The following is a 25,683-nucleotide window of genomic DNA, read 5'->3' as shown; positions in this document are numbered from 1 at the left end:
CCCTAGCATTATCCCCAAATTTTGGACTCAAGTTTTGAATAGCCTTACCTGAGCTTAAAATTGGAGGAGAAACGGATTTCCCTGTGTTAATCGCAGCTTCACAACGTTTAGTTGCCTCTAGGTAACTCACAAAGACAGATCGTGATTCCTGCTCTCACTGAAGACGCTGCAATGATGACTTCGGAGAAAGAACCTCACATTCTTCTTCAACAGTTCGAATCACTGCCCCCTCTTTTTCCTCTTCTGAAACCTCCAGAGCTTCTACACCCAGTAAATCAGCCATCGATCTGGTCTTTGTTACCCTGTCTGATGATGTAGAACCCTTATTTAATTTTTTTTTATTTAATTTGGGAGTTTTTTACAACAAAAAATTTACGTTGTTAAAGTTCTCTCATTCTCTCAGCGGAGCGCTGACGCTATGGCGAAGGGAACCAGAGGTCGGGCTAAGTTTCAGGCGGCTAGCAATACTCAGAAAAGTTTAATTATTACAAAACACAATAATTAAACTTTGGTCAATCGTAATAATTAAATTGTTGTGTTCCATACATCCCAAATTTGGATTTTTAAACATTCAAAGCATGTAGATCTCGAAAAAAAATACTAAGATTAAATAAAAATACCTCAAACTGACATTCGAGTAAAATATTATGCATCACCAAAGTTTTCATCAAATTTCAGCAAAGAGCATTGTCAATACATCGTTAGGCATCATTTTTACATGTTTTCAAGCCAACATCATTAATGCATCGTGAAGCATTGTTTTTTGGCCTAAAACCATGTTTTCAAGCCACCATCGTTAAGCATCGTTTTTCTACAATATTTTAAGTTTTAGATCTAAAATAAAGCCAAACAAAACCAAAAAAATCTTATACACAAGTGTTCAAAATCCAAAAATGAATATCTTAAGTCAATCTTTCTTTCGATTTAAGTTTTGTAATGGATTTGTCACCATTAAAATTATAAAAAAAAAATGAAGAAGGAGCTTCAATGGTGGTAGAAGACGACGGCTTCAATGATGGCGGGAGATAGGGGCGTCAATGGCATTGGCAGTATAGGGAGGTGGTGGTGGTGGTGGTGGTGGTGGTGTAGTGATAGAGAAAGGGAGAGGGATTGAGAGAGATAGAAAAATTTGTTATAATGAAAGGGGTATTTATGTCCAAAAAATGGCTAGTGACATTCAAATGTAAGAATTATTAAAGTTGGCATACTAAAAAATTAGTAAGCGCGTTTGGTAAAATTTGTTTTAAAATTTTTTTAACTCAAAAATAAAAATACGCTGGTAACCATTTTTGTTTTTTGTTTTTTAAAAATAAAAATAAAATGCATTTGGTAACTTTTATTTTTATTTTTTATTTAAAAAATAAAAAAATAATAAAAAAACATGTTTGGTAAACATTTGTTTTTGAAATGTTTATTTTTTATTTTCATTTTCTAAACTAAAAAATAAAAATATTTTTTGTGACCACTATTTATTATTTTAAAATAAAAAATAAAAAAATTATAGTAAAAAAATATCATATTAATAATATCCAAGTGATCTCAAATTTCAAAACTTAATATCTATCCATGAGATAACACAAAATCAATAAAGTCTACATAATAAAATAAAAACATATAACTGACAATTGTCCAAACTTAAAATAAAGTATTAAAAGACCTATAACAATCAACTAATGTCTTTACTCAATCTCATTATCTTCAATCTCACTATCTTCGACTAGCTCTCCATATGTGATTAGCAATTTCCTCACGAACATGAGTCATTTCACGTATATGAGTTCTAGAAATATTGAACTCTACACTATCAGTCGAAGTTCTATCTGTGCTTTGTAAAGTCATATCCTGTACTTCAGAATTTCCTTCACCTCCATCAAAATACACATCTACTTCAGAATTTAAAATACCCTTTTAAATTCGGCATACAAATGTTGAAAGACTTTTATTAAAACATTGACAAAATTGGCAAACAAAGGGAGCTTGATACTCTCAAATAATATTGAAAAGGAAGGTTATCATAATCAAAGTAAAGCTTTTATTTACAAAATGAGATATGAACTATAGATCATAATTTGATTACATATTTTTCAACTTTACTGCTTTATTTTCTAAAAATTGGTATGATTATATGGTCTTCTGTGTAAGTAGTTCATTCAAAACTCAGTCTAGGCTAGATGACCAATACCTTCTTGCTCAAAGAAAGACGTGACAAGTGAGTTATTCCCATTGAAGTGTCTAACAAATACAAATAACAACAAAACCTAAATGAAACTAATTCTATCTTTCACTAACTTTCAAATAGATTGCTAGAGCCTAGACCTTCAGGAAAACATCCTTAAAAGCTAAAGTTCACCATTCTCCATTCACTCTTAAGAATTCTCTGCCATTTTAGATAATAAGCTCAAACAAGAAAACATCATTAAAAGCTAAAGTTCACCATTCTTCATTCACTCTGAAGAATTCTCTGCCATTTTAGATAACAAGCCCAAATTTCAAACCTACTTCTTAAATTATACTACCATAGACTAACATCTCCAAGCTCATCACTCTTGGACAATCTTGGTAAAGAAAATTTAATCTTATTCCTTTTTTTTTTCATACATTATCTCCTTCCTTGTTGACAAAGCATACAGACAACCCACATCCTATTAAAACTTAGCTAACCAATTCAAACCCTCTCCATAGACACTAAAACAAATATGTTAAAGTAGTTAAGAGTAGGAAAAACTAACCGTTATAAGAATTTTAAGCAAATTTGTGTCATATAACTCATATTAAGACAGAATCACTAAAATTGAACAAGAAAAGGAAAAAGCGTTATACTGAAAAGAAACTTATAGTTGCCTAGCTAGATCCTCCAACCACGATCAATAATCGATGTCTGTCATGTGTCCTTCAATGCCTCCAATATGATATATGTTGTATGAAGAGAATCATATAGTTTAACAAACAACAAATACAATATAAATTAGTCTAATTAGACTAAGACTAATTATATTTTATAACAAATTGATTTCTTAACAAAATAACAATACTAATAGATATGATCCTTTAATAACAATACTCTTTGAACTAAATATACACCAGCAACATTCATTCTCACCAAGAATCTTGCTAGGAACTGCAAAAAGCAATTTGTTGAAAAATAGGCAACTCCCATATGCCAACCTAGTCAGCCATAAGAGCAGGTTGACTAAATTCATGTTGACTTTTCCTTCAAAATCATACAAGCCAATAGAGGAAGGAATTTTAAAGCATTAGTCTCCTAACTGATCTCATAATCTCATAAAAAACCCATTATACAACTTTTAGAGGAGTAATTTAATCAATGAAACAAATTCACAATATCCTGTTTAGTAAGAATTGTAACCTATTAAGCATAATATACCAAAAAAAAAGGTAATCAACATAATGAGAACCCTGAGAAGAATCTTGCCTGCATTGGGAAATTATAAATGTCATAAACTCTACTAAAGGTCTCAACCCATAGTATGCAGCACTAACTCCAATATTTGTGTGAACTTTGGAAGATAATTAAAGGGAAATTTGTAGCATTTTGTTTAGATGAGTATGCAAAAGGGAAGTGAATTTACAAAATTTGTGGTAAAAATAATAGATTTAAATTGTAAAACTGAAATTTCATCCCAAATTTCTTAATGCAATCAATCAAACAAACAAAAATATGAAACATGTTCATGTTCATGTATAAATACATCTTTGATTATCTTTCTCATCATATGTGCTAATCCCAAATTTAATTTCCATCCATACACAATTCCTAATAATGAAAAAGCTTATCATCTTCATGATTATCTGTTTAGCTCTGCTGTAAAATCCTACAACCATTTCCTCAGCTAAACTTTCCACCTAAACAAATACATTATATACTAGCTAGTACTATATTCAAAAAGTAAATATCTTACTGTTATCCTAAAAATCAGAAGTGAATGACATGGCAGGAATTAATTGCACGTGGCCGACACCTGGCAAAACCTGTGTTCGACTATCGACCAGGAAGATGTTCGGAGTTATGCAATCGGCCTCATCATACGACCAGTCTGGTCGTATGCACGTAACACGCAGAGGAAATCTTAGGCAGTTATGATGGAATCCGAAATTCCCTCCCATGATTTCCTGAGTATCCGATTATTTAGGAAATAATATCTGTAACAAATCAATGTAAATCTTCCCTGAGCTTATAAATAGAAGAAGAGGGCTCAAGGAAGGGGATCCGATCCTTTTCTCTTTTTTCTGACTTCTAAATCGCTGGAGTTTAGAGTTATCATATCAATCATATTGTATTGTTCTTCAGAGGTTAGTGAAACTCATTGAACCCTAGTTCTTTGATCACTCCTTTGATTCTCACATCAATAACAATCTAAGTGGACGTAGGTTATTACCAGATTCTGGGTCCGAACCACTATAAAATATCGTGTTCTTATTATTTTCGCTATTACGTTCTTTCAACGCATTCATCCACGTCAAGCGTATTTTGACTCCGTGTCAGTTGCCCAAAATCAGGGTCAACATTCTGGTGCTTTCATTGAGAGCTTGATTTGTCACCGTTGAAAAAACCAATGGCAAAAACTGCAAGGAAAACTGAACAGGCGGCCGCCGCTGCACCATCAAACCCGCCTCCTCCTCCTCCTCCTACAAGCGTGGCTGAGGATGAGCCACATTTGGACTTTGAGGAAGAAATGGATGACGCGATGCTAAAGAGTACTCTGGGGGCGTTGCATGAAGAGCTGGCCAATCTGAGGGCCAGTCAAGAAAGTGCTGCTGAAATCATGTCGCGGCAGCAGCAAGAGATTGAACGGCAGTGCGCGGAATTAAGCGAAAGGCAGGCGGAGATGGACCGTCGCCAGAGCGAAGCCATGGCAGCCCTAGAGGCAGCCTTGCAATTGGCCAGGAATCAGGCCACACCTGTCTCGCAGCCTGATCAACCTGCGAATGGGCCACCCCACAGGGGTCCCAATCCTAGCCCGCCTATCCAACCCTCGAGCCCGCAAAGGCCCGAGCAGCCTCAGGTGCCTCATGACGATGTCCCACAGGACCCTGAGGCACAGCCTCCATCCCAAGCTGGTCGCAGCAATCCCCCGCGTCAGAGGCAGAATAGGACCGAGCATTAGCCTCGTAGTCCTAGACGCCATAGGGGTGATGAGCCGAACCTTCCGAACAGAGGTCAGAATCCTCCTGGTAACAGGAGGAACTCAGAGTTAGGCTCTGCGGTCCGGGGTCCCCCATGACATGATAATGCACGGGGACACAACGACCAGCGCAGGCCACCCTCTAACGCTCGGGACGCTTCAACCCGGGATGGAAATCGAGGGAACAGTCGATCCCACCATAGCCAATCAAGATTCAGAGATGGCCATGGGTATAATGAAGCCGACTCCGGCAGAGGAAATGCCGGTCGGAGGAATGACGAAAGAGGTGGAAACAGGAATCAACCACCTCAGGATGACCAACCCGGCAGACGGGATGCCGGGGGGCAATCCAGGCAGAATAACGTCTTCAACCGGCTCGGAGCTAGCGAGCAACGGAGAAGAGACAAGGACTTGAGAGATGTGCTCAACGATCACCGCGAGCGACATGGCGAGAACATCCCCCCAGCGACAGAGGCCACGGCAATTCCTGTCGCTGTGCAGGCCCAGATAGATGCCCTCAACCAGGCAGTACAACAGCTGGTCGGGGGAAGAACATCTCATATCGACCACGACAGGAGGAAAGGCACTCCTTTCGTCCAAAGGATAGCTATGGCAGAAACTCCTAGCAAGTTTAAAATGCCTACGCTTCCGAACTTTGATGGGTACGGTGACCCGGTATCTCACGTTAATAAGTTTGAGATACAAATGGACATTCAGAAAGTGTCCGAAGATGCTCGGTGCAGGATCTTCCCTGCAACACTTTCTGATGCCGCACAGGAGTGGTTTTTTAAATTCCCTCCTGCAAGCATAGTTTCCTGGGAGATGTTCGTAAGGGAGTTTTACGGAAAATTCTACGCCGGTCGTGTGCATCCGACCGAGGCAAACCAGCTGGTTGAAATTCGCCAGCAGGATGGAGAACCGCTGAAGGACTACATCCAGCGCTTTATGCGAGCAGCAGCTGGAGCAAAAACAGTGGGGGACGAAGGCAAAATGATGGCCATAACCATAGGGGTTAGGCGTCGCTCCCCCCTCTGGAAGAGCCTCCGCAAAGATGGGGTTAGAACTACCCAGGAATTCTTGGATCGGGCTGATCGTTACATCAAGCTCGAAGATGCCATTGCCGACGGTGGAAAGCCTTCAGGCATGGATAAGAAAGCAACCAAGCCCACCAAAGCCGCCAATGGGTCTAAACCTAACGGCAACGGCAAAGGCAACGGGAACGGTAACGGCAATGGCAAGAATGGTGGAAAACGGCCGCACAATGAGCCTTCCACCTCCAACAATAAACGAGCCAAGGGTAACCGTTATGAACCTCGGTTCACTAACTACACTGCCCTTGTTGAGTCTCGGGGAGAGGTTTATCAGGCCACAAGTTCCAGTGTGCCTTATAAGAAGCCTGCCCCCATTCGAAAGGATATTTCGAAAAGAGACACTACCAAGTTCTGTCGTTATCATAACGACTACGGACATGACACCAATGAATGCAACCAGCTGAAGGATGAAATCGAGTTCCTTATTAGACAAGGACACTTGAGAAGATACGTACGGGCCTCGAGAAATTCCAACAAGAAGCTCCAGGTGGCAACGAGCAAGCGCCCGCACGCCAACGCTCTCCACCTTTGCAGCCTGCCCCCATGACTGGCACACTGTTAACCATTTGTGGAGGCCCGCACCTCGCGGGAAATAGTGGAAAGGCCAAGGAACGATACACTCGGACTCTGCACCACGACCAGGACATCGAGATGATGACTGTGGAGGACCGTGCACCAAAAAAGGCTCGGTCAAAAGAGGGCGAAATAACCTTCTCTGATAGCGATGCCCAACATGTCCGATTCCCACATTCTGATCCGCTGGTCGTGGATATCCAAATGGCCAACATGATGGTGAAGAGAGTGTTGGTCGATACAGGAAGTTCAGTGAATATCCTGTATAAGTCTTCGCTGAAATGCATGAAGTTGTCCGTTAAGGACCTGGAGCCCTGCAACCAGACAATATACGGCTTCTCTGGTGAAGGACTCGCCCCCGCCGGATCGATCAGACTACCAGTGACAACAGGTACAGCGCCTGATACCAGGACATTACTCGCTACCTTCGTAGTAGTCGATTGTCCTTCGGCGTACAATGCCGTCATTGGGAGGCCTATACTGGTTGATCTACGGGCTGTCATCTCTATGTGGCACGTAGCCATGAAGTTCCCGACAGACGCAGGGGTAGGACGCGTGTTGGGGAACCAGAGGGAAGCCAGAGAGTGCTACAACGCCTCAGTCACAAAGGCAAAAAATGGAACATCAAAGAGCACTACCTCAGATAGGTTGCAGATGGCAATTGATACACAAGCCCAATCCGGTGATGAAGTCACCAAAAAGGTGTTGCCCAAAGTGAGGATAGAGATTTAGATCCTCGCTTTGGGGATTTTGAAGAGAACGTTGGACCCGTCGAGGACCTGGAAGAGGTCCAACTCGACGAAAAAGACCCGACCAGAGTCGTGAATGTCGGGAAAAACCTAGAACCAACCACGAAGGATGCACTGGTGGAATTTTTGCAAAAAAACCAGGAAGTCTTCGCCTGGTCACATAAAGACATGGCTGGGATAGACCCTGCAGTTATCAGCCATGTCCTGAATATAGACAAGGCTTTTCCACCCGTGCAACAAAAAAGAAGGCTGCTCGATAAAGATCTATCAAGAGCATTAAAAGAAGAAGTTGAAAGGTTAAAGGAGAATGGGTTCATCAGGGTGATGTTTTATCCATCGTGGGTCTCCAATCCAGTGCTGGTTCCCAAGCCTAATGGCAAATGGCGAACCTGTGTGGATTTTACAGACCTCAATAAAGCCTGCCCAAAAGACTGCTTCCCACTCCCAAGAATCGACCAGCTGGTTGATGCCACTGCAGGACACGAGATCCTCTCGTTCATGGATGCATATTCGAGCTACAATCAGATTAGCATGCATCCCCCAGACGAGGATCACACCAGCTTTCGGACCGACACGGGCTTATACTGTTATAAAGTAATGCCCTTCGGGCTGAAAAACGCAGGTGCGACTTACCAGCGGCTAGTCAACCACATGTTTAAAGAGCTGATCGGAGTAAACATGGAGGTATACGTGGACGACATGCTGGTAAAGTCTAAAAAGGCAGAAGGACATGTGAAGGATTTACAAGAATGTTTTGATGTATTGAACAAGTATCAGATGAAACTAAATCCTCTCAAATGTTCCTTCGGAGTTGGATCAGGGAAGTTTTTGGGGTTCATTGTAAATTCAAGAGGAATCGAGGCCAACCCCGACAAGATAAAAGCCCTGATCGACATGAAATCGCCAGAGAAGATCAAAGATGTACAAAGTTTAACCAGGAGAATCGCAGCCCTGAGTAGATTTATTTTGAAGTCAACGGACAAATGTGTCCCTTTTTTCAATCTACTTAGGGGCAATAAGAAGTTTGAATGGACAGGAGACTGCGAACAAGCTTTTCAGGCCTTGAAGGCGCATATGGTAGAGCCTCCCATTTTATCAAAGCCAATCGAAGGAGAAACTTTGTTCATTTACCTAGCGATCACTGAAGTTGCTGCTAGTGCGGTACTAGTACGAGAGGAAGAAGGCGTACAAAAAGCGATCTACTATGTTAGCAAGAGGCTGATTGGGGCAGAACTACGATATCCACCCATTGAAAGATTAGCATACTGCTTAATCCTGGCCTCAAGGAAGCTACGTCCTTACTTTCAAGCCCATCCTATCACAGTGCTAACCGACCAGCCCCTTCGGCAAGTCCTCCAAAAACCAGAGGCGGCTGGGCGATTATTAAAATGGGCAGTCGAACTAGGGCAGTTCGATATCACATATTCACCGCGAGCAGTAGTAAAAGGACAAGTCTTGGCTGATCTTATTGCAGAATTCACCGAACTCCCAGACAGCGAACAGTGCGAACAGCCTAGTGCGCCTGGGCCTCAAGAGAAAGCATCGTGGAAGTTATTCACGGATGGGTCATCCAACGAATCCCACGCGGGAGCGGGAGTGATATTGATAACGCCGGAAGGGCATCGATTTCACTGCGCCATTAGGTTCGACTTCACCGCGTCAAATAATGAAGCCAAATACGAAGCACTCCTCGCTGGATTGAGAATGGCCAAAGACATGGGCATAAAGACGCTTGATATTTACAACGATTCACAGCTGGTGGTGAATCAAGTTCTAGGGGAATATCAAGCGCGAGGCTTAAAAATGGTGGCCTACTTGAATAAAACCAACGACCTGCTAGCCCAGCTCACGAAGTATACCCTCTAGCAAATACCGCGGGATCAAAATTCAAACGCAGACGCCTTAGCCAAACTCGCAAGCGCGAAAGATGCTGACACTTTGAACATTGTGCCAGTAGAAAGATTGAGTGAGCCAAGCATACAAGCGGTTGAAGCTAGTATGGAAATTCGAATGGAGGATACATGGATGGCACCTTACTTGGAGTATCTAACAAACGGTGTGCTACCAACAGATAGAAACAAAGCCAGAACCCTACAAAGGCAGGCCGCTAGGTACATACTGGTCGATGGTGTTATGTACCGGAGAGGGTATTCAATGCCACTACTCAGGTGCGTTACATCAGAAAAAGCTAAGGAATTAATGAAAGAGGTGCATGACGGCTTCTGTGGAGATCACGCTGGGGGGCAGAGTTTGGCAAAAAGATTCTAAGGCAAGGTTACTTCTGGCCAACTATGAACGAGGATTCGATGGAATTTGTACGAAGATGTGATAAATGTCAAAGGTTCTCCATAATTCCACGAGCAGCTCCAAACGAGTTGAAACAGATGCAGAGTCCGTGGCCTTTTGCGGTATGGGGGATAGATTTGATTGGATCCCTGCCAACGGGAAAAGGCGGAGTAAAGTACGCAGTCGTGGCAGTTGATTACTTCACCAAATGAGCCGAGGCTAAACCACTCGCTACCATAACGACCAAGAAAGTTCTTGACTTTGTCATCAAGAACATTGTTTGCCGATATGGTTTGCCCCGAAAGATAGTTTCAGACAACGGAACCCAATTTGACAGCGACTTATTCACCGACTTCTGCGAAAGGCACGGAGTTATTAAAAGCTTTTCTTCAGTTGCGCATCCCCAAGCAATCAGGCAGGTCGAGGCCGTGAATAAAACTCTTAAGGACACCCTGAAAAAGAGGCTTGAAGACACTAAAGGAGCATGGCCAGAGCAGCTGCCTGAAGTCCTCTAGTCGTATAGAAGGTCTCACCGAACAGCGACAGGTCATACCCCATTTTCCTTAGCCTACGGATATGAGGCTATGTTACCTGTCGAGTTAGATCCCCCCTCACATCGACGCTTAACATACGACCAGGACCAGAACAGCCAACTGATGATGGAGTCCCTAGACTCAATTGATGAGATACGGGAAAAAGCCCAACTCCGAGTTGCTGTGTACCAGCAAAAGGTCGCCCGGTACTTTAACTCAAAAGTAAAAGAAAGAAAATTCAACGTCGGTGACTTGGTGCTATGACGAGTTTTCTTGAATACCCGCGACACCACTGCTGGAGTACTCGGACCTAACTGGGAAGGACCTTACCAAATTGAAGAAGTCCTTCACCTAGGCACCTACAAACTTGCACGCCTAAACGGAGATCCCGTTCCACGTTATTGGAATGGAGAACACCTGCGCAAGTATTATCAGTGAACAGTCCTTTTTAAAGGACTGGCTTGTATTAAATTCTACTTTTTACAAGTTTTGCAAAAAGGGTTAGCCACGTTGTATGGCTAATCACTTATAAATGTAAGATCTTTTTTAAGATCACTCGTAAAGACATGTTTAGTCCATTTTTAATACGAGATTATAAGGGACTGTGCGCAGCCAGTCATTCTTGCCAACTATTGTAAAATTATTTTTACAAGTATTTGTTCATTACGTGTGTTGTTTTGCTGTATTACAAGTGTTAAATTTTGCACCGAGCAGTAATGTTCGCATAGGTCGTGGTCAAGGCAAGTGACCAAGGACCTAAAGCTCCTCGATCACTTGGGGGGCATATAAGGTACATCGATAGCAAAGCATACCACAAGGTATTTAAACACATGAACAAAATAAGTGAAAGCATGCTACGGTACTTAGCGTATTTTTCAAAATTTATGATTTTGTTAAATCAAACCAAAGTACTATGCTAAGTTCGGTCATGCGAACAGGTATTATAATAAAAGATTATAATATCAAAGGCAAACGTTTACACCGCGAGCATTAGCGCTCGGATATAAAAATAGAATTAAAAGGAATAAAAACCTTTACACCGCGAGCAGTACTGCTCGGATGTAATTGTTCAAGCATAAGCAAAAGAGCTGCCCTCGCAGCAATAAAATAATATAAAAAAAAGATTGTCTTTACAAAAAGACCCGTGGGCCATAAAGCGAAAAAAGAAAAAAATAATATTAATTTTGCTGGGGGGCAGGAGGGTCTTCTGGATTAGGAGCGTTTTGATCAGCCGGAGGTTTAGCCATAGCAGCAGCAGCAAAAGTTTGGGCCTTGGCTTTCTCTTCTTCTCCCAGGCAAGCAACACACTGCATCATCAACGTCTCTTGCAACTGCTCGGAGAGATAGCTAATGTTTGTCTCCCGATTGTGCATCCAGAAGTCGTAGAAACAGAGGAAGTTGGCTTCCTTATACTTCTTCAGAGTTTTAACTCTATCCTCCTCGAGCTCGCACACCCGTTCCTCAAGCTTCTTTACCTCATCCCTGCTAGCGGTCAGGTCGAGTGTGAGATGCTTGCACTCTTGGGTGTTGAGTTTGCAGTCCTCCTTCCATTTGTGCCGCTCATCGATGGCTTTGTTCCGGGCCGCTTCACTCTCCTGAAGCTCTCAGGTAAGAGTGGATTGATCCTCGCATAGCTGTTCGTTCAGTTTAACCATCTCCTGGTTCTCCTCGAGCAGCTTGGTCTTCTCATCCTTAAGTGCTTGCGTAGCCTGGGCAAGCCTGGAGTCAAAGTTCCTCTCTCGAGAAACCATCGCCCCAGCTCGGCGCCAGCTAGCAATCAAGGACAAAAACCCCTGAAGAAAAAATGAGTTAAGAAAGGAAATTTAGCATAAATGACAAAGCAGCGAAAGACAACTTACACTGGCTATCTCGTTCAGCCCTCTGTTAATGATTTCGTTAATGTCCATCGTGGCAGTGTCAGTGATGGCGACCTGGGAGCGCTTGTGCTTAGAGAGCTGATATAATCTCTCCCTGGCCATGCCAACTATGTGGCTGGGCAGGGAGCCTTCGGACAAGTGGTTCATGGTCTCTTTGTCTACGGCCTTTGAGAAAGACCGAGGATCGGCAGGCGTGGAAGTTTGCTGCTCGGGGGCAGGCGGATGTGTTAAGTTCTCTTTGGAGGGGGCGTCGGTGGGAGCATCTTCTGTTCGGGCTTTCTTCGAAGGGGTCTTGCTACTTTCCCCACGAGCTCTTTTGCTGTCCTTCTTCGGGACAGAAGCTTCGGCAGCAGCTTGGTAGTGTGCAAAGAAGTCTCCGGGGTCCATGCCTGCACAAAGAATGACATTTCAAACGATGAGATTAAAGGGTCGCAGAGAAACAAAAGTTAGAGTATAAGAGAGGCAAAAGTAAGGTACCCGAGCTACACCTACTGGTCGGAACATTATTTACTGAACTACCTAGTTCCTGGAAGAAATCAGAATTTAAAGAAGGAGCGTTCCTAAAATTGTCGTCCCCATCAAATAGGTGGGTGGGAATTGGCAAGTTATTTAAAAACGAGAATGGTGTACCGTATACATCCGACGAGTCGTCAGACTGTTCAGCAGGCTCTGCAGCCTTTTGTTTCCCCCTGCCCTTGGGGACCGACGGTTCTGCTGCTCAGTGGGGAGCAGCAGGTTCCCTGATTGTAACCCCAGTTGGCCTCCTCCTAGCAGGAGGTGACTGAGGATGCTGCTCGAGACCCTGCTCGCGTCCCACGCCAGCATGGACACCACCCGCCGCAGGTTCGCTGGTCGTAGGAGGGGAGCCCTTAAGGCCAGCCAACCTAAGGTTAGCCTCAGTGACCAAGTTTTTCACACTCTTAGCAGCATGGGACATACTGGCTAAGAGTGCTGCCCTCAACTCCATTCCTGGAGTAGGGGTCGGGCGCAACCATGGACCTGGAGTACAGTGGAACAGTAGATTATTATGACAAGAGAAAATTTAAAGGACAAGAACTACTGGTTTAAGGCTCGTTATTCCCCTTACCTCCTCGTTCGAATGCCAGGTTGTCCGCAGCAATGTCAGGTGTGAGAAAGTATTCCAGATGATACTTCCCCACATTGGAGATATGGGTGGTCTCGGACAGAAACGTGCGTCTGGACTCCTGATGGCAGAAATGGAAGAACCCCGTACCGTCTTGGTTGGGGTTGGACTTAAGGTCAAATAGATAATTGACATCGTGGCGAGAGGGGGCTAGCCATTTCTTGAGTTTGTAAAGGATATAGAGCGCGGTCAGCATCCTATATCTGTTTGGGGTAATCTGAAAAGGGGCCACCCCGAAGTAATTAGCCACCCCTTGGAAAAATGAATGCAGAGGCAAGGTGGCACCCGCCTCAATATGGTATCTCGACCAGGCACTGTAGGCCCCCCCTGGCAGGTTGGCTCGCTGGTTGATGGAAGGTCTGACTAGGGTCACCCCCGTCAGATTGTACTTAGTTAAATAATTGGAGACCATGCAAATGGTCACCGTGCTTGGAGCTACCACGTGCCACTCAACATCCGGCTGGTCGGCATGACGAGGACGGGCACGTGCTTGAACTTCAGTCTCAGGAAGGAATTCTCCTCGACCACTGGTCGAGGGGGCATCAGCAGGAGGCTGACTGGGAGAAGGGTTGCGTCTTTTTCTGGCCTTGGTTTTTGTTCTGGCCATTTTCTGGGTAGGAGCTGGTGGAGGATTTGGGTTAGAGCGTGAAAATGGAATTTCTGGAATCAACGTGGATGGATTCTCTTCGCCTTTGAGTAGCTGGGCTAAGAGTTCGTCTTCGATAGGTCTTTCTCCCCCCCAAGGGTCTTGCATATGAACTGCAAACAGACAATGGAGGAGATAAGACACAATCCGCGAAGTAGTCTGGGGAAGCTGGGATAACGTTGCTCGTGCCTAAATAGCCAACAGCATCCTAATCCTACGCTAACTTCGACGTGGGTAAATAAAAAAAAGGGGGGGGGGGGGGGGGGGAAGAAATTTTTTCAACTCCTAAAGGGCGGGAAAAATTTTCAGTTTTTTTCGTCTAGCTTAAAGGTTGAATCTTTCAGCAACCTAATGCCCCAAACCAGAAACTCTATCTATCAAAATGTTGATCTAACCCATACAAGGTATAAAGACGCACTTCTGCAGAATATTAGGCTATTTATACTAAAAACCCTATTCAAGAACGCAGACATATCAGAGCACAAAAATATCATGCATGGCGTAGTACAGAGCTTAAAGGATGGAATCCTTACCTGAGAGAAGGAGGAGATTCAGAAGAAAATGAAAACTTGAGGCGGAAGACCTGCGGCACGACGTCGGACTGGTTTTGTGAAGCTCTGAAGACTAGTGTAAGTTCTTGAAAATCTTGGCAAAAATGACGAGTAAAGGTTTCTTGAAAAAGAAGAAAGGCTACTTATAGAGATCAAGGGGGGTAGCCAAAAGGCGGTAATCATCACCTCCCACTTTCAAAACGTGGGGAAGTGAACAAGCCGTCAGATTGCCTTTTTGGAAACCGAAAAGACTTGATTAGACATAATTATGTCACAGTTTTCGAAATTGCACGGGGATTCTGACAGACGTGGGAAGACGAACGGTTGTTCCCTTAAGTTTCTTTATTACTGGTCGCACTAAACAAACTTGGGGGGCAAATGTTATCCCAAAAATCAGAAGTGAATGACATGGCAGGAATTAATTGCACGTGGCCGACACCTGGCAAAACCTATGTTCGACTATCGACCAGGAAGATGTTCGGAGTTATGCAATCGGCCTCATCATACAACCAGTCTGGTCGTATGCACGTAACACGCGGAGGAAATCTTAGGCAGTTATGATGGAATCTGAAATTCTCTCCCATGATTTCCTGAGTATCCGATTATTTAGGAAATAATATCTGTAACAAATCAATGTAAATCTTCCCTGAGCTTATAAATAGAAGAAGAGGGCTCAAGGAAGGGGATTCGATCCTTTTCTCTTTTTCTAACTTCTAAATCGATGGAGTTTAGAGTTATCATATCAATCATATTGTATTGTTCTTCAGAGGTTAGTGTAACTCATTGAACCTTAATTCTTTGATCACTCCTTTGATTCTCACATCAATAACAATCTAAGTGGACGTAGGTTATTACCAGATTCTGGGGCCGAACCACTATAAAATATCGTGTTCTTATTATTTTCGCTATTACGTTCTTTCAATGCATTCATCCACGTCAAGCGTATTTTGACTCCGTGTCAGTTGCCCAAAATCAGGGTCAACACTTACCATGTTGGTTTTATGAAACCCCACACTTTTGATACACAATGACACCTCTATAGTTAAAAGTAATCATTCAACAAATTCACGTTTGCTCCCATCATATAACTTCTAACCAATGTTAGAAAAAGAAACATGTCTCTTGACTTAATTAGATTTTATCCTACTTGATTAGAAGGTGGCTATATATGTATCAAAACCAAATTTTCAAGTCATTTAATTCAAGTTCTAATTTACATTGATTTAGTTAGTCTTAAAGAAGCACCAAAGACCTTTCAATAACTCACCAAAATGCTTAGGAAAACACTACGAGCTCAAGGGATTTTTTTGGGGCTTGAAACAAGCTTCGGTGATTAGATCGAAAAAAGTTGAAAAAAAGAGACATAACCCAACTAATTTAAACAATAACTGAGCTAATCAAGAGTGAAAACACCTATATCTGAAGAGAAAATTCTTCAAGCATATGGCATGCAAAAAAAAAATTCCATGAACATAACAACACTAAAACATAACTCAACTAGTACAATTCTTCCATGGTATAAATTAAAACAGAAACATTGAGAAAAATATATTTTAATAAAGATCAATCTAATATATATATAAATATATAAATATTAGATTACCTCTCTCCTTTTCTTCTCGACCTCTTCTCCTCTTCTTCCTTGTTTATTTCTGTAAATTAAAATTTCAACCCAGTTCCAAGATTCAAGCCCAAAATCTTCCAGGATAGAACAGAAAAAATTACAAACCACAAACCATAATCCTAAAGCCAAATGAGAAATACAATTGAGGAAAAAAAAAATCATAGGGGGGAGACACTATGAAACAGATCAGAGAAATAAGAGGAAATTAGACACTAATGTACTTGAAGAAAGCTTGGAGGGACCTAGCCATTAATACTTGAGAAGAGAGCTTGCCTTGTGTGTAGTTACGGGAAGAAGGAAGAAAAATACAATTTAAAAAAATTTATAAGTGAGAAAATCTTGTTTTCAAAAATTAATAAATTTTAATCAAAATTTAAAAAATATAAAAGTTGAAATCAGAATACCGAACAGAGTTGTTTGGTAACACTTAAAAATATAATTTTTTATTTAATTAATTAAAAATTTAATAATTAAACATAAAATAGATTTGATAACTTTATTTTTATTTATTATTTTTTTAAAATTTATTAAATTTTAAAAATAGAATTTTCTGACTTTCAATTTTTTTTTAAACCATTTTCGACTTTTTCCTTTATTTTTCTTCATCTCTATTTCAAATCAACAATATTAAAAAAAACTTATCAAACATGTTTATTATTTTTTGTTTTTAAAAATAAAAAATAAAAATAATTACCAAATATATTTTTATATTTTAAAAATAAAGAAACAAAAATAAAATTATATTTCTATTTTTATTTTTAAAAAATTCAAAAACAAAAATTTTACCTAACAAAAACCAACTTGTTTCTTCTTTTGTTTTCCATTTTTTAATTATTTAATGATAAAATTGTTTAATTCAAAGTTACCGAACAGGCGCATAATTAGTCAAATTTTCCTTTTCCATGCCATTTTTTTCCCACCTAAAATCCATGGTCGAAACCTAGCTAAGTCTCACTCCTCGTTTTCTTTTTCTCCGTAGCTATTTTCTTCAATCTTTCCAGTCAACAAGTAATGTGCATAGGTACTAACGATCTACCCAAACCCAACCATTATTTTTTAGTTTTTATTTGGGGATTCTTTCAAAGTGCAAAACTATCTCTCTTCCTTTGACAATATTCTTAGACTTTTCCGGTGGTTTTTTTTACTTCACCGGCGGCATCTTTATCTTCACCGGCGGGAATCAATATTCTTCTCGTAAATAAATTTCATATCTCTGTTAGCAAATCCATATATGTAAATAGATACATAATCTACATACATAAATTATTAAATATTACTGGAAAAACATTATAAATGAAGAAGAAAGAAAGAAGAGGCTGATAATAAGCATGGGCATTCACAACAATTCATTTATTTTTTTATAAATATTTTAATGCTTTTACACAACAAAAGGAAGCAATTTCCGTTAAATATGAAAAGAGGTCTCTTAGTCCTTTTTTCAGAAACTACCTAGAAATTTTTTAAAAAGATAATACATTTCAACGGAATCCATTGACAAATTTAATTTATGTGTTTCTCCTTGTAGATTCTTCCATTTCAATTCTAATTCTTACTACTTTTAGAAATTTCTAGGGTGTTGCATATTTTTTTTTTAATTTACAAGTAAAAACTAAATAAACAAGTATGTGTATCTGGTATCTCAGCAAAAAAACCAAGAGTACGAATTTCTTGTATTCTAGTAATATTTCTATTATCAAGCAAGTCAACTATCTACAACTATAGTCTACCCCCACCAAAAAAAAAAAAAAAAAAAAGAAGAAGAGATAAGTCTACTAGTAAATGATTTAGTCCATGATGACCAATGACAAAAAGGGCCATCTAACGGACTATAATTACATAGTTAGCTCCCCAAAATCTATATTATAAAGGGTATTTTCTTGTAAGATCGATCATCCCATTTCATCAGCTGAAAGCAAAGCTTCTTCTGAGCCTGAAAAGAAAAATCTGTGTTGAGAAAGATGATGGCTAATGAAAAGCCTGAAGCTTTGGTAGCCAGGAATGAAGAGCTCATCAAGAGATCTCTCTCTGTGGCCATGGAGGCTCATAAGTCTCCAGAAGAGAAATTCGTTACAAGAGCTACTACCCCCTCAGAAGTTATTTACAGCTTCCCGGGATCTTGGTCTGTCACAAGTTGGTATGGTAACAGAAGACCCTTCGGAGAAAAAGAAATTAATCTTCATCTGTTCCCTTCAATGAGAAGCATCAGCAACGAGAAAAAAGCAGAAGTAAATGAAGCTTTTGAAAGTAGATTTCAATCAATATTGGAGAACTCAAAGTTTAAAGATGAGGTATGTGCTGCATGTGTAATTGTTAATTGGTTCAAATTTCTGACTCAATTTTGGTAAAGAGAAAAGGTTAAATGATTTCATATTTCAATTCCTTTGTAGAAAATAGAAAAAAGACATCTGGGGTTTGTTAAAACTTTATACTGGATTTGTATTTTGACTGAAATCCATCCAAGTCATCACGTCTAGTTAAAGTTCATATGAATTAATGTTTGTCTATTATATATACATATGGAAGACTTTTGTTACTGTGATGATTTCTTAAGAGGTTATTACGACGATGATGTAGTAACATAGTAACTTAGTATAGCAAGTCACCAATAAGTAAATATTATTTTTTATATTAATTTCAAATTTAGTTATTTTTTATTTGTCGCAAGTAATGGTGTTTCCAACCAATGAGAAACACTAGTTATATTTAGAAATTGACATACATTTGAAAAATGAAAATTTTATAATATTATATTTTCATAATAAATACATGTTTTTCATCAAATAACCCTTCCAAAAATTTAAAAAAATCAAAATTTATTTGTAGAAATATTAATTAACACTATAAATATAAACCATTGATCTTAATCTAACAGTTAATACTAAAGTAACCATCTATGAGTAGTAACCATTAAGAATGCACCCATATATATATATACACACGAGTTGCAGACGAGTTTTCTCAAAAAGTGTAATTGTTTTGTTGGATTGTTCTTTCTACTCAGGTACAAAAGGCTGCAAGAGAGAGCAAGCAAATAGTATTTACAGGGCATTCTTCTGGGGGTCCAATTGCAGTTCTAGCCACAATCTGGTTGTTGGAAGAAGCTAGAAAACAAAATATCAGATTCTCAACTCCTCCACTATGTATCACTTTTGGATCTCCTCTAGTAGGAAGCCATATCTTTGCTCATGCTCTCCGGAGACAGAATTGGTCCAACCACTTCATCCATTTCGTCTCGAGATTCGACATTGCCCCTCGAATCTTTCTTGCTCCTCCTCCGACCAACATACAACAGTTTGAAATAATCCTGAACTTCTTAAGTGGACAATCACAAGAAGTACCAAATCTGGCTCAAGATTACTTTGCGGAAGTGATAAGCAATGCGTTGACTCTTACAAGCCACGTTGCTTGCAAGCTCATGGAGAGCACAAATCTGCTGCTGGAAACTGTGACAAACTTCATTGAGCTAAGTCCTTATAGACCTTTTGGGGTTTATGCCTTCTTCAATGGGCAACAAAAGCTTGTCACTTTGGACAACTCCAACGCTGTTTTGCAGCTCTTGTTTTACTCTTGTCAGCCGAGTGTGGAGGCTGAAGTTTTGGAGATTGCCAAAAGAAGCTTGGTAGATCATCATACCTATGAAACTCAACTGCAAACCTGTCACAAAGACTACTACTCAGGTGGTGCGATGAAATCATATACTTATGAAATCGACACGATAAACAAGGCTGCGGATGTCTTTGAACTGGTAAACTTCTCTTTGCCTTCACTTGTGTTTAACCTTTTGTATTGAGTAATTTATTTCTTTCTAATGTGCATAACAAACATTATGATAGTTCCATGAGGTTGTAACAATTAATCTCTTCAGTCATCTTTGGAAATTAGGAAAATATATTTTTATTATATGTAGTTGTTATAAAATTAGAGATTTTCTTGAAATAACTAATTCATGTAGCATAAAAAAGTTGAAATGATTTCATCTTATCAGGAAAAAAAACTGTTTCTCCACATTAAATTTATTTTCCAATAATTTATAATTAGCAAATAATCAACTAATTCAGTTTTTATATAAGTTATTGTTTTATTTGTGTTAAAAAAATGGAATGAAATAGCTTAAAAACTTGAGATTTGAAAAGCAGCTTCTTTGATTCGGCCATATGTTATGTGATGTATTCTAATGGATTCTAATGGAATTGTAAACGAATATGCAGAGCGCAAGCGGTAGACTGTGCTTGCTCGCAGCAGGAGAGTCGGAGGAGCAAAAGAAGAGAACACTAAAAACAGTTGAATCAAAGGAGAGCGAAATAAAAAAGACATTGAAAGAAATAGAGCTTTACAAGGACGCATGTGAACTTCGCAAACTTGGGTACTACGATTCCTTCAAGCTTCAAAAGAGCCAGGAGGACTTTCAAGCCAACGTCAGGAGGCTGGTACTAACAGGCATCTGGGATGAGGTTATTGAATATTTGAAAGGGTACAAACTTCCAGACGAATTCGAGGGCCAAGCCAAGTGGATTGAGCTAGGAACCCGGTACCGCCGCATTGTCGAGCCCCTAGACATAGCCAACTACTACAGACACCTCAAGAATGAAGACACTGGACCATACATGACTAGAGGCAGACCTAGGCGTTACAGGTACATTCAACTATGGTACGAGCATGCAACATTGAAGAGAGAAGGTGCTTGTGGTGAGTCCTGTTTTTGGGCAGAGGTGGAGGAGCTCTGTTCCAATGGAAACGAGGATGTTAAAGCTAAGGAGATTCAAGAACAGGTTTTACAGTGGAAGAAAGATGAAGTTATAGGAAAGGATGTGTTCTTACGTAATTCCACCTTTGTTAAATGGTGGAATTCCCTTCATCCGCAAATCAAGTCAGATGGCATTACACCACTCGTCCATGGTTCCGAATAGACTTTTTCTCTTTTGGGATTGGATTGGATTTTAACCTTGTTTTGGACGATCAATGCCTTAAATGTTATAAATACCAGCAAATAAACGACTCTGTTTTATGCTCCAATGTCCAATCCATTATGACTTTTGCAAACCGTAAGGGAATGAATTAGCTGCAAACAAGTAACTTTTGCAAACCATTACGACTCATAGTACAAGATATTTTCAAGGAATTCTCTAGAATCATGGTGTCCGTTCGTAGGTACAAATCTAGATGTTCAACACAGATTAAATCTGTCAGCCTAAACATATTCAAAGCACATTCGCCCTATAAACCCATTAGACAAAAATAGCAAAACAAAGTCCCCATCTGGCTAGACGATCCAAAGTGTGTTTCTACATAAAGATGAGTATCGCTGTCAGAATAAATACCATTACACAGCTTTAATACAGACCAATTGAATGTAGTTCCATAACAATCAGGGTGACGCTCTAATTGCAACAGGCTTCCATTTTGTAGCTGGATGAGAAAACGCTCTAGTTAAGAAATTTAATCATGTAGAGTGGCCATTATGCTTGAATTCCTCATAATATTGGTTTTTTTGCTTGTTCTGTTCCTTTGCTTTTAAAGAAAAGACATATAATCAGTCAAAAGGTTAGTAAAAACAAGACATTATAAAACACACACACTGTCCAGACACAAGCTTCGATGCTACTGCTAGCTACTAACAGGCTCTTCATATTTTGATAAGATCCTCCAATTTACAAAGCCTGAACAGCAACTAAAAGACAATTTCTTCCGAGTTATGTACAAAATAAATAACCATTGACTACATATCCCTCTTTCCTAAACTACGGCGAACCTGCCATAACTGCTTGCTCTTGTTCCATTCATAATCTATCTATAGTCCTTTTGATGTCAATTATGAGGATAGGGCTAACTATAAATTCCTATAACATATTTTGGAACCATAAAATTAACTAAAAAAATATATATTCCAATAACATTTTTTAAAACCATAAACCTAACTAAAAATATTGTCTCAACCAACACTGCTAGCCTAGAGTTAATTCATTCGTATAAAAACAAGCAAAGAAAGTTCTCCTACAGTATTCAGATGATAAATAAATAACCTCCTGAGTGCTTACTCTACGAAAGAGCTCATATTCCAACTATAACAGAAACTGAACATTCTACATTCATCTGTCAGACATTCACCCTCTTCTGACATTGAACACACAATATATGAGTCAATATTGATAAAAATTATAAATACCATAACACTAACAAACCATGATAAGACGCTCTGACATTATTATAAAAGCAAGTGTTAGAAACTAAAACACCAAACCTGATATATTTCTCTTAAGTCTTCCCAGTTGAAGCTCTGAAAACGCCTAAAGACCACAACTTAGAAAGCATGCAGGTTTATGGCATACAATGGTTAAGAAAATAGCAGTCATAACACTTCACTAATTATTAAGTGGCCAACTCAACGATTCAAAATAAATCATAATTACTAACCAGGGATTTCTACACAAAATTAACACCTCTTACTGTCAAGGTCATACATAATAATTCCATTAACATAAAATATTATAAAACTTAAAGTATGCCATAACGTAGTGTATTATTATTTTTATTTCATTGTATTGAATTTCTATACCACCATATCTATTCACATACGAATATTTAGTCCTCTACATTAGCACATGCACCATAAAGATAAGAACCATAATCAAAAGAGAAGCAGTTCAACTCTCGGTTGCTCAAAACTCTATGCCCACTTCTAACTAACGAAACCAAAAGTCTTGCAATGCAACACGAGGCACAAGTAAAACAGAACAAAATAAAGAAAGCAAAATCCCAACATACATAACTCGTGAAAACAGAGACCTAAGACCTTGTAATCATGCTGCAAGAACGACCCAAGCGGACGGTAAGGCTACCTCCTTGGACAATGGCCTCCGCCTTCACAGGAGTACAGTCATAAGGCTTCCGGCATCCAGGACAGCGCCTATCATCCTCAAGAATCTTATTATGACAGAAGAGGCAGAGCCTAAAACCACACAAACAAGGCAAAAAACTTGTGTCCGTCAAATCCAAATCTTCACAGCATATTGGACAGTGGGATGGTGGAATGGTGTTGCAGGCCCAAGGGACACCTCCAAAGACATAATGCTGCCTGTTCGTGTTAGGCAGACTAAGCTGCTTTGACAAATTTGGCAAACACTGAGGACGAAATGCATCATCCGGCCTCCATGCACGGGTACTCCCTGAACCTCTTGGGACTGCCAATGTCAACTCAGATTTAGAGTTTTCAACATCTAAACCTGACCCATTAGTTTCTTGACAAGAAGAAACCAATTGGGGAACTGCTTCACAGTCCAGAGGAGATTCCGTACACGGGTTTTCTGACTTGTCATTGGCCGCCAAAGCATCAGCCATGGCCTCCCAGTCATCCAAGCATCCATCATCTTCCTCCTCCTCGGTAATACTCCCTGAGCAACAGCCACCACTGCTGCTGCTGCTGGAACTACTACTACTGCTTGACCCAGTAAAGTTTGTCCCCGAACCGTGGCTTCCCAAGACACTACTAGTCAAACTAGTAGGACTGTTCGAAGCGGAATCTGAATCGCTATCATTATGGTGGATGGATCCGTCGTTTTCTCCCCCTCTCGGTAACGTCTCTAAATTCCCTAAAGGACGGTTTCTCTCCTTGGCTGTTTGAACACCATCCATTTCCTCCTTGCAACACTTGTTCTTGACAGCAACTAATTCCAATAAATCCAAATAAACCAAGTAAATAACAGAACCAAAACCTATCAATCCTACAAATAATCATGCAGACTCAAAATATCCACGCCTAAATGTAACTACACAAATATAACCATACAAACCCATTTACAAATTACAACGTAGAGATCATAAACATACCTTGCGAAAGCCATTGCTCACGACGAACATCAAGCTTGCACTGCTTCAATTTGGCCGTCCTAGCCTAAAGAAAAATTTTAAAAATAAAAAATTCAACCAGAACAATTGAATAAAAATATCATAAAAATTATAGTAAACAACAAAAAATTCAGAAACCTAACAAATAAGAAAAAAAAACAAATCTTTAAAAGATGAATTGAAATCTCTTACCCTCTTCTTCTTCCCCAAATCCTTAGAGTTGTGTGGAACCGAAGGAATTGAAGCGTTAGCGACCGAATCGGAAACCATGGCTGCTCTCAACAATTGGATTCAAAGATTTGCCCCAAAACCAGAACCAAAAACCCCAAAAGAAAAATATTGAAGAGAGAGAAAATTGAATGGATAACGGAAACTCCTCTGCTCCGCTCGCCCTTATTATTATTTTCTTTTCTTTTTTCAAACTCTGAATGAACTTTGGGAGGGTGCTAGATATATAAAGCCGTCAAGTTACGAATATGCCCTTAATTTTGGCTTAATTTTCCGAAACTAACCAGCGAGATATTATGGTATTTTGGATAAGATGAAGGGGAGAAATATGAACAGCCAGGGCTAACTTTGTAAAGTCGTAACGAATGAAAAATACGGCGTCGTTTTATAATTGGCGAAGATTTATAAACCACGTTGTTGGAAGTGAGGGCACGTCATTAACACTTTATGTCTGATCAATTATCCAAAATATGTATAAAATTTAATCTTGGGTTTAACTTCGTGACAGAGTCATTAATTACACAAATTTGTACTAATTAATCAAATTAATAATTTTGTCAAAAAAAATCATTTTTAAATCAATTTCTTCTTTGATTTATATTTTTACGTGTAATCTTCTCAAAATATAATATATATATATGTATAGCCCTTTATCCATTATATTAATTTCTTAAGAAACCCTAATTTAATAGACTTATAATTATCATCCGATGCTGATAATTCCGAATTGAAATAAAAATTGGAATGAATTATCGATTGATTTTCTGGCTAAGTCGCAGAGTATGTCGCTCTCTTTAAGGCGTTTCGCGGCTTTGCCCCAAGTGTGCACGGCAATCTATCAACCACGACGTCCCCGGGATAAAACAGTCACTGCGATACTTCTCTGCACCGAAAGGCTTCGCTCTTGTACACCCTCAAAAGCTCAGAGAAATTCGATTATTTCAGAAGAGAATATTTTTTCTTAGAAAAAAGATGTATCTTCTCGTTTTTCTGATCTGACTTGTGTAAAGAAGTCGATCTGTATAAAACGTTAAGAAAACGTTTTTCAAACGTGGGAGAAAATATCGTGGTCATAGCAATCAAAACGGATCATGTTTACTGCTTCTTAAAAAATCGTTTTAAAATTTAATTAATAAATAAAAATATTTATTTTATACACCACCCGCCTGCCAGCTTGGACGGACGGCGGTAGCGCGCGTGTGAGTCCTCACCCATTCGCACAAAACTGGGTACCCCTTGGGGCACACCCCAATGATGGCACTTGCATCTTATATACACTCTTAGAAGAGTGTTTCAAATCCATGTGGGACTTTTCCCATATCACACACAATTATACTTATACAATTTTTTTTTAACAATTCATTTTAACTTTTATCAAAAAGTTCCAACAATCCC

General features: G+C 39.8%; 3 protein-coding genes and 1 long non-coding RNA gene across 4 annotated transcripts; 1 reads left to right on the top strand and 3 right to left on the bottom strand.

Annotated features, from left to right (window-relative positions):
- Positions 1-1,534: 1,534 nt before the first annotated feature.
- Positions 1,535-16,349, bottom strand: LOC133828953 (uncharacterized). Its single transcript, XR_009891410.1, has 2 exons — positions 16,198-16,349; positions 1,535-3,211 (listed from the first exon to the last, which is right to left on the bottom strand). It is a non-coding gene; the product is annotated as an uncharacterized LOC133828953 (long non-coding RNA).
- Positions 10,909-12,795, bottom strand: LOC133828952 (uncharacterized). The gene is made up of 2 exons (XM_062258972.1): positions 12,236-12,795; positions 10,909-12,169 (listed from the first exon to the last, which is right to left on the bottom strand). The coding sequence occupies exons 1-2, from the start codon at positions 12,638-12,640 to the stop codon at positions 11,981-11,983; spliced, it is 594 nt and encodes a 197-aa protein (XP_062114956.1). The 5' UTR covers positions 12,641-12,795; the 3' UTR covers positions 10,909-11,980.
- Positions 16,350-18,072: 1,723 nt separating the features above from the next.
- Positions 18,073-21,231, top strand: LOC133830426 (protein EDS1L-like). Its single transcript, XM_062260404.1, has 3 exons — positions 18,073-18,506; positions 19,220-19,963; positions 20,427-21,231. Exons 1-3 carry the CDS (start codon positions 18,177-18,179, stop codon positions 21,123-21,125), a joined length of 1,773 nt encoding a protein of 590 aa, XP_062116388.1. The 5' UTR covers positions 18,073-18,176; the 3' UTR covers positions 21,126-21,231.
- Positions 21,232-22,716: 1,485 nt separating this feature from the next.
- Positions 22,717-24,492, bottom strand: LOC133830427 (suppressor protein SRP40). The gene is made up of 3 exons (XM_062260405.1): positions 24,253-24,492; positions 24,043-24,106; positions 22,717-23,879 (listed from the first exon to the last, which is right to left on the bottom strand). The coding sequence occupies exons 1-3, from the start codon at positions 24,328-24,330 to the stop codon at positions 23,002-23,004; spliced, it is 1,020 nt and encodes a 339-aa protein (XP_062116389.1). The 5' UTR covers positions 24,331-24,492; the 3' UTR covers positions 22,717-23,001.
- Between the last annotated feature and the right edge of the window lie 1,191 nt (positions 24,493-25,683).

Source organism: Humulus lupulus, chromosome 4, assembly GCF_963169125.1.
Source record: "Humulus lupulus chromosome 4, drHumLupu1.1, whole genome shotgun sequence".
In the NCBI taxonomy this organism is placed as follows: domain Eukaryota; kingdom Viridiplantae; phylum Streptophyta; class Magnoliopsida; order Rosales; family Cannabaceae; genus Humulus; species Humulus lupulus.
This window is presented reverse-complemented; position numbering and strand designations above follow the sequence as displayed.